Below are 9,457 nucleotides of genomic sequence, written 5' to 3'. Positions count from 1 at the left end.
CACAAAACCTGCTTTTATATGTGTGTGGAAGGCAGGGTGTTGCATTTATAGTTTCTGTGAATGAACAGTTTGAGTTGCATAGGTTACCATTTCACACATTCTTCAAATGAAATCTTAATTTAAAAACAGACAACACAGAGGGTTGGGGTAATGGCCCTAAGGTCTGTGAAAGCAACTTGGAAAACATCTGATCTTAGAGCTGGACTGTAACAATCTTTAAAAAATATTTATTTATTTATTTATTTATTTGTTTGTTTGTTTGTTTATGTTCAGGGCAAAGAGAGCAAATTTGTTTGATGAAGGCAAACATCATCCAAAACCACATGGGCAAGGAGCCCAGGAAGCTTCTGGGGTGACAGAAATCTCACACTGAGCAAGTCACTGGCTCATGATATGGAAATGTCCTCTGCCATTCAGCAGCATCCAGACAAGCTCTGCATAGTTGATACAATCATTGCTGTCCTCATGCCCTGCCTCCAGCATCTCTACTTCTTCCTCTACCATCTCCTCACCCAGTGTGACAAGGACATGATGGATTTCAGCACCCGCAATGATACTGGTCCCTTCCTTCTCAAATACACGAAGGCCTGAAACATAATCCTGAGTTCCCTCGTCCTTGTTTTGGCCACAGTCTGCAGCATGGCAGGAAGTTGTCACTACGTCCACATTCATCTCATCATTCTTGGGGTTCCCCAGGACCTCAAGTACTTCAGTGTTGGTAGGGTTCTGGCCCAGGGCCTTCATCATATCCCCATGTTTGTGGGACAGGTAGAGGCCATCACCTGTTCTGTCAAATAGCTGGCAGACCTCCTTGAATTCTGTGGTCTGGTCCTCAGTGAAGCCACATATCTTGGCTGCTCAGCTCTGTGGGACTTTATCTGGCGGTAACGACCAGCTCTAATGGTTTTTAATTTCAGACCATATGTGACATAGTGTTTGAAAGTACTTGGTAAAATATAAAATGGATAATAAATGGAACAATTATTATGGATCACATTGAAAAGCATGTTCTTTGTAAGTCTCAAGCATATAGTAGCATCAACCTTGAAAAAAAAAAAAAAAAGCCAAAATAGCTTCTGTGAAAACACCAGCCATCTAGACCTTTTCTATGGTGAGTTTGTGTCCAAAGCCCTTTAATGACACTTTTCATTCCAGGCTCTCTTTATAAAAGTCTGGGAAGCTTGTTAATGGCCAGCCAATTTCACCAAACTAAACAGCCTTCAATGGCAATCACTATGTGTATCAGTGAGCATTTTCTGTGTGACAAACCAGTGTTAAGCTGGCCATTGCCTTGGTGTATTCAGACAGCTACAGATAGTAGGTAGTTTATGGCCAATTGATGGTGCCAGTGAGATACTATGTCTCTAGCTTCTAGCAAGCTAGCCCAGGCTTTTCCACGTGGTGATTGAGTTATATATATGTAAGAGAGGCTAGGAGCAGAGGCCACATTATTCCTCTCTACCTAAGATCAGAAGTGCTCATGACATTTCTGCCATCTTCTGCTATTGGTCGAAACAACACCAGTCCAGATTCTAAAAAGATCAGTAAACTCTACTCCTTTATGAGAAAAACAGCAAAGTCATATTGTGAAGATATGTCCATATGGCATAGGTAAGATTACCATTGCCACCTATGTAAATGTATGATTGCCCAAAGTAATGTCAACTTTTGCTTAAAGATTAAATTTGCTATTTTTAACTCCTTGATATTTCAACAAAGTACATGTTGTTTTTTTTTTTAAAGCAGTTCGTGTAGCAAAACATATGCAAGTCATAAAGAAGGTGAAAATAAATTCACATTTTCCTCTCTTCTTTGCTGAAGTTTGTTTGTGTCTAACCTGTACATTCACTTTGCCTCCATGTATTAGTTACTATTTTTACCTCTCTTACAAAATACCTGACAGAGGCAACTGAAAGGAGGGAGAGTTTGCATTGGCTCACAGTTTGAAGGTGCCGTCTGTCACGGCAGCAAGAATGTGATGTGTTTAGTTACAGTGCATCTGCAGTCAAGGAGCAGGAATAAAAAAACTAATGCTGGTGTTCATCTTGCTTTCTCTCTTTCCAATCCAAGATCCAAGCCCCGGGAATGGTATCACCCACACATTGATGGTATTTTATACTCAGAATATACAGTGGTAGTTTGAAAGAAAATGGCCTCCAAAGGAAGTGGCACGATTAGGAGGTGTGGCCTTGCTGGAGGAAATGTGTCACTGTGGGAGTGGACTTTGGGGTTTCCTTTTCTCAAGCCATGCCCAGTGTGGAAGACGGTTCACTTCTGGTATATGCAGATCACGATGTAAAACTCTCAGCTCCTTCTCCAGCACCATGTCTGCCTGTGTGCCGCCATTTCCTGCCATGTGTCTGAACTGTAAGACACTCAAATGTTCTCCTTTGTAAGACTTGCCTTGGTCATGGTGCCTCTTCACAGCAACAGAAACTCATACTAAGACACCTACTAAGCACTAACTGCTAGGTACTCCTAGTGCTTACACATGCTCACAATGAGCTTATGAGACAGGAACTATTATATCTGCATTGACATGTTTGTAGTGCTTAAGGGAGTTGTCGAGGTCAAAAGTTAAGTGGCAAGGCTGTAATGTTAGCACAGGCAGATATTCGGGTTTATGATAGTACTCTTTTTTGATTGTTTGGTTGGTTGGTTGATTTGGTTTTTAGAAAAGGCTAACCAAAAAACAGCTCAAGATATCTTTGAACTCACAATCTCTCCTCCCCACCCTAGCCTCTTAACCATTGGGATTACAAGCATATGATAGCATACATAGAAGGCTAGATTCCTTTTTTTGTTTTGATTTTTATCATCACTTATTTTTTAAAAGTGAGGGCCTCACTCTACAGTCCTGGCTGCCCTGGAACTCACTATGTAGACCAGATAGGCCCCAGAGTCACCGAGATCCACTTGTGCCTGCCTCTTGAAAGCTGGGATTAAGGGCATATGGCACAATACCTGGTTATTTTTAAAAATGAACTTGTATTGGTGAAGTAGTATTGTTATTTGGCAATTTCATGCATTGTTGCGCAATGTGTTCTGATTACTCTGCTTACATCCTTTTCTATATGTACCATCCCTATAGCCCTAACACCCTACCTTTTCCCTGTTTGTCTCTTTTATGATTTTTAGTTTTGTTCTGTGACCCATTTAGTTTAACTGTGGTGATCTAACTGGATTAGAACTGTCCATTGGAAAGCCAGGCAGGGGGGGCAGAGGCAGGCAGATCTCTGAGTTCAAGGACAATTTGATTGATAGAGTGAATTCCAGGACAGCCAGGGCTACACAGAGAAACCTTGCCCCCCACAAAAAAAAAAAACAAAGAAGAGGAAGAGAATGAGGAGGACGAGGAAGAGAGGAAGAGGAAGAAGAAGGAGAAGAAGGAGGAGGAGGAGGAGGAGGTGGAGTAGGAGGAAGAGGAAGAAGGAGAAGGAAAATAAGTTTTTTTCCTTAGGTAGCTAAAATAATCTATGAGAATCCAATAACCAAATAGGTGGAAGTGGGAGCAGACACCCGCAGCTAAACACTGAACTGCACTGGCATCCTGTTGCAGAGAAGGAGAAGTGATGAGCAATGGGGTCAAGACCAGGATGGTGAAACCCACAGAAAAACTGACCTGAACAAAGGGGGACTCTTGGTTCCCAGACTGATCACTGGAAAACCAGCATGGGACTGATCCAGACCCTGTGAACGTGGGTGTCAGTGAGAAGACCTCAGAAATCTTTGGGGCCTTTTGCAGTAGAACAGTACTTATCCCCAGTATAGGAATAGACTTTGGGAGTTCATTCCACATAGAGGGATACTCCCTGAGCCTAGACACACAGGGGTGGGCCTAGTCCCTATCCCAAAGGATATGACAGACTCTGAAGACCCCCCTATGAAAGGCCTCACCCTCCCTGGGGAGCAGAAAGGGTATGGGAAAGGTAGGGTGTAAGTTGGGGGGTGCAGAAGATGGGAGAGGTAGAGGGAACTAGGATTGACATGTAAAATAATCTTGTTTCTAATTTAAATAAAAAAATGGAGATAAAGAAAAAAACAAATAATATCTGTGCAACATTTCTAGCTAACAGACTCAGCATTATTGACTATAAAGTTAAGAGTATTAGTGATATTCCTTTTATAAAAGATTTAAAAAACCATAATTATGTGTGTGCATTGCGGGGTATGTGGACATAAGTGTGGGTACCTACAGAAGCAAAAGGCATCAGATTTCCCTGGAGCTAGAGCTGTTGTGAACCACCTGATATGGGTCCTGGGGTCCAACTCTGGATTTCTGCAAAGAGAAGTATGGGCTTTTAGCTGCTGAGCCATCTCCCAAGCCTTCTCTTGATGCTTTTCAACTACAGCCCATTAGAGAGTCAACTTAAGAATCATTGATAGGGCCGGGCATTGGTGGCTCGTGCCTTTAATTCCAGCACTCGGGAGGCAGAGGCAGGCAGATCTATGTGAGTTCAAGGCCAGCCTGGTCTCCAGAGCGAGTGCCAGGATAGGCTCCAAAACTACACAGAGAAACCCTGTCTTGGAAAAAAAAAGAATCATTGATAGGGATATCACATAGATATGTCAAAACTACCATTTATAACCATGGTTACATGGATGGTAGGTGTGATGGTGTGTACCCTATGCAGTTGATAATAAAGCTATAAACAAAGTAGATTTCTCATCTACTTCTCATTGAAAAGTTGGTCATTTAACTGGAGCTGGAGACACACACTTTGAAGAAAGTAGAGCTTTCCTAAACTTTCAATTGCTGCATGAGAAAACATAATGAATGATTGCTCGTCACAAGGAAGAGCTCCTTTAGAAGCTGGGCTTCTGAGTCATGCATGGTCATGGACTGGCCCCCAAGACAGAGATTAATTGGAGGCAGCTGTGTCTGCATAAGGCATGTCTTCACTTGAGAAGGTCAGCAGCTCATACAGGAAACCTTTGGCTTTGAGTCTTCCTAGAAAGAAAAGACTACCTAACACTGTAGGAGATTGAGAATGGAGAGAGAATTAGACTGCACTCTGTGGTAACTCGCTAAGCATTGTTAATAATTTTGGTACTTTGACACTATAAGGCTTGGACCAGAGCATCAGAGAGCCCTCTGAAAGCAAAATGTGGCTTCAGTATCAGTTTAGAATTGTAGAAGGCAAGACTTGGAAGGGGCGTTAGAAATATCTCAATCCAAACTTCTTACTTTTAACTTTAGAACAAACTGTTCCTCTAGGACCGAGGAAATATCGTGGCCAAGGTAGGAGTGTGTGTGTGTGTGTGTGTGTGTGTGTGTGTGTGTGTGTGTGTGTGTGTGCGCGCGCGCGCGCGCGCGCGCGTTTGTGTGTAAACCGACTTATGACTTTAATGTATCAGATTCAAAAGGAAATGTAGTGGAACACATAAACAAAACATACCATAAGAAAAATAACTAAACACTGTAGTTTAAAACAGAAGAGCTATCTGGGGACCAGGAGAGATGTCTTAGGGATTGAGTACACAGTAGTACTGCTCTGGCACATCACCAGAGTTTGATTCATAACACCCACATTTGGGGGCTCACACAGTCATTTAAAACTCCAGCTTCAGGGGAGCCAACACACTCTGGCTCAGCAAACACCTGCTCCCAGGTGCATATAGACACATGGACATGCAGATATGGACATACACACATGCACACAGTTCTTTTTAAAAAGAAACTTAAAAAAGAAACACGAGTATTTTCTTGAGGTTTTCGTTTTAACCTTTCGGAGCTATTGACACCTGCTGTCTTCTATCCTAGCATATGTAAAGAGGGACTACAGCACTGGTGAGAGAAAATGAGAAATGGCATGCTCTTGCATTCCCTCTAGGATCTGCACAAACCTCAGGACAAATGATCCATCATCCACTTACTACCTGTTATTGATATATATTATTATTGGTTTTCAAAACACCAAGAGGCCTTCAGGAGCTCACTACGCATTATTACTACTGATACTACCATGATGACAGCTACTATTGCTTCTTAACAAAAAATTTAAGAGGCATATAGATCCAGAGACGAGTTGCAATAGCAGTGATCTAACTTTTAGGGATGTCTTCATGGATGGTTCCACCTGGGCTGGCTTTGAGGGACCATAGAACTTGTTTGTGCTCACCCGAATTTTGAGTAGCCCAGGAGGGGGACTGGAATTTTCTTTTTCTATGTGTGTATAGTGTATGTGTGTGTGTATCACATGCAGTAATATGTATATACATGTGTGCCACTGTATGTGGAACCCAGAGATTGTCTTCCTTGATCACTTTACACATTATTTTGGACAAGTCTTTCACTGAATCTCAAGTTTAATGATTGTCTAAGCTAGATTGATAATGAGTTTATGGAACCTGCCTGCCTCACCCTACCCCAGCATTGGATTACAGATGTGTACCACACAGGTTCTCATGCTGTGTGGTAGGCACTATACCAAATGAGCCATCTCCCCAGTCCCAAAGAGGGAGATAGATATTCTGGTAAACATAGAAACTGATTTGAGCTAGCGTCATCACATCAGAGCATAGGAACAGGAATGTTGGGAGCCATTGCTGGGAAGGAAGACAAGGAAATCATCAGAAAGAAACCATGGTTTGCTTCCTTGTCTAGGTATTTTCATCATGTTAGAAGACATTTTTAATAACATAGTCTGTCTTTATATAACATACTAATCATTTCAATTAAGAACACTTGAAAAATAGATTTCAAAGGAAGTAATATTTTTCCATCACTTAACAAATTGCTGTGACTGGGCAAGGTGGCACATTCCTATAATCCAAGCATGCAAGAGGCAGGGTCAGGAGGATCACTAAAATCTGCAGGCCAGCCTGGTTTATTACAAAGTTCCCAGGCTAGCCAATATTGAGGTCAGGTCTCAAAAACAAAGAATGGAAAATAATTTGCTCTATTTATTTCCAGGACTCTTTTCATGGATCTGATTATATTAATTACAACATCACCCATGATGCTCTAATTACATCTGGGTTCTTCTGATCTATGCATTAGGCATGAGTTAAGCCTTTTAGGAAAAATACATGTCCAACTACAGGGTTAGTTTCATTAAGTGTTCGTAAACACAGTGGGCGATGTAGAAGCTTTTCCCAGATGCTTGTAAGAGGGAGTAGTTCTTTTTCTGTGCTCCATAAGGCATGCTGTGCTGTGTCTTCATGTGTAACCTTGACTGGTGAGCATGTTCCTTGGAGGCCTCTTGACAAGGGACGGGGGGGATTTGCTGACAGAGCAGTTCGCTTAGGTCATTTATGTCATCACTTCTCCAGTCCTGTGTTCTCAATTGTGATTCCCATCTTTGTCCCTACGATAAGCTAGTGTTCATCAGATTGTATGTGCTCAGGAGGGAGTTCCCCTGGCATCCAACCTAAATGCAGGATCTGGCACAATAGGCTTAGGTCTCTCTACTGTCAAGTGAGAGTGTCTACTCCAGGCATTGACTAGTGGTCCAGGAAACAGAGCAGAACTTCTTGTTTTCTCAGGTAGCACCTGCTACTGGGGACACCAGAGGTATAGTGATGTCAACAGGCAGCAGGTGTGCCAGGGATGTCCCCAATAGCCAGTTAAATAACTTACTGGCATATAGTAGACTCTAAAAGTTACTCCATGTCATCATAATAATTTATTTCCTACTTCTGTTGTCAGAGCCCAGTTCACTTCCTACAAGGGCAAACATTGCCCAGCATTATTTGTTTGTTTTGTTTTGTTTCGAGATAGGGTCTCTCTGCATAGCCCTGACTGTCCTAGAACTCACAGAAATCTGCCTGCCTCTGCCTCCGAAGTGTTATGATAAATACATTTTAAATAGACATCGTGGCTGTCTTGTTTTCTACCCTTTCATAAAATGAATGACCATCTGCTTCTTAGATGTGGCTAACCTTTTATTCTACTATGTTCATGTGGCGATTCTATTCCCATTGAAGAGTTGAACATCATATTCCATTTCTGCCTTAATTCAACTTATCTTTGGGCTTCACTCCTATGGAGGTCTGCAATTGGGGCTGTTGTAGTCTAGTTTGGGAAAGCAGAAATAGAGATCCAATGGGTTAAGAGATGACTGCCCAATAATCTAGTTGATACAAGACTTACATAGAGGTCTAGCTTTCCCTTGCCCATCAACCCAGAGTACTGGATTCTGTTAACTTCTAAATTATATATATGCATGTAACGTGCAGGTGATGAAGCACTTAGGATCAACTGGATGTATGAAGTGAATTTGTATCATGTTAGCATTGCTGCTTAAGACAAGTATCTTGAGCACAGCTCTGTGAAGCCCACTTTGTATTCAAGAATCCATCATGGACCAGTAAAGGCAATGTCTAGGATAGACGGTCTACTGTCCTGCCACATCACCAGGCTTTGCTTTGTTTCTTTCCTTGCCTACTCTTCTTCCTACTTTAGCCCAAACTATATCACTTCTATTGCCTCTGCTTGCATAAGCTCAATTTTTTTTCTTATTTTTGCCATAGTCTCCGATTCTACTGGGCTTCTCACTGCTGTCTTTGTGTCTCTGTGTGTATGCTGAATGCTTTGCCTTTAGGTCTCATTTTAACCTACTGTTTCTTTTTCTATTTTTTTTTTTTACTGTCATTGTTGTTTTTGGGTTTCTTTTTTTTTGTGTGTGTGTGTGTGTGAGTGTGTGTGTGATGTGTGTACAGGTGTCAGTGGGAGGCAGAAGATGGCCTTGGATGCCCTGGAGCTGGAGACGCATTCAGATGTGAGCACTGGGAATAAACCCTAGTCCTCTGAAAGAGCAGTCTGTGCTCTTAACCACTGAGCCATTTCTCCTGCCCTACTTCTTGTTTCATTAGCACTTGAGTACCCCCTAGTCTCAAAGACCTGTGTGTACCTCTGAGCTCCCATAACACCGCATCTTAGGTACATCCTGTTGGGGCCATAAAAGTGGCTCTGCTTCATCATATAGCACTCTCTATGGTAGAGCAGCCCCTTGGCAAAGGACAGTTCCCTGATAAATCTCTAATATTTAGTCAAGGATCTGCTTTATAGTAGGTAATTGAAATATTTAAGATAATATTTAGAATAAAAGATGCCAAGCTCATGCCTTTAATCACAGTTAAATGTAGAGGCAGAAAGGTCTCTGTGAGTTCAAGGCCAGCATAGGCTACAAAGTGAATTCCAGGGCAGTCAGGGCTATTACACAGAGAAACCCTGTCTTGAAAAACCACTAACTAACTAACTAACTAACTAACTAACTAAATAAATAAATAAATAAATAGTGTAATGATTTCCCCTCCCCCCTTTTTGGGTGCAGTGAACTTTATTGGTGGTATTCAATAGAGTAGGGCTCCCTAAGCCCCTCCTTTTCTGGGGGTCTAGCATGGAAACTGTGAGGGAGGTGATCAGTGTGGGGGTTGTTGGACAGGGACTGCTTATCAGCCATGGCCTCTCTCTTGCTCGAGGCCTTGCTGGGGTTGGGTGGCCCAGAGCTTC

The 9,457-nt window shown here is 42.2% G+C and overlaps 1 protein-coding gene across 1 annotated transcript; it reads right to left on the bottom strand.

The window, feature by feature from the left end:
- Positions 1 to 378: 378 nt before the first annotated feature.
- LOC100754174 (myosin light polypeptide 6) lies at positions 379 to 4,317 on the bottom strand. The gene is made up of 2 exons (XM_027413277.2): positions 4,197 to 4,317; positions 379 to 854 (listed from the first exon to the last, which is right to left on the bottom strand). Exons 1-2 carry the CDS (start codon positions 4,315 to 4,317, stop codon positions 379 to 381), a joined length of 597 nt encoding a protein of 198 aa, XP_027269078.1.
- Positions 4,318 to 9,457: the final 5,140 nt, after the last annotated feature.

The sequence above is a fragment of the Cricetulus griseus genome, chromosome 4, assembly GCF_003668045.3.
Source record: "Cricetulus griseus strain 17A/GY chromosome 4, alternate assembly CriGri-PICRH-1.0, whole genome shotgun sequence".
Taxonomy (NCBI): domain Eukaryota; kingdom Metazoa; phylum Chordata; class Mammalia; order Rodentia; family Cricetidae; genus Cricetulus; species Cricetulus griseus.
The sequence above is the reverse complement of the archived record's forward strand: the minus strand, read 5'-3'. Positions and strand labels throughout refer to the sequence as shown.

Bases quoted from the DNA above. Each gene is read 5' to 3' on its own strand.
- LOC100754174 (XM_027413277.2), bottom strand. From the start codon at position 4,317: ATGGCTCAGCAGCTAAAAGCCCATACTTCTCTTTGCAGAAATCCAGAG. The intron at 855-4,196 runs GTAGGTACCCAC...AGAGCTGAGCAG, and splicing joins ATCTGATGCCTTTTGCTTCT to CCAAGATATGTGGCTTCACT.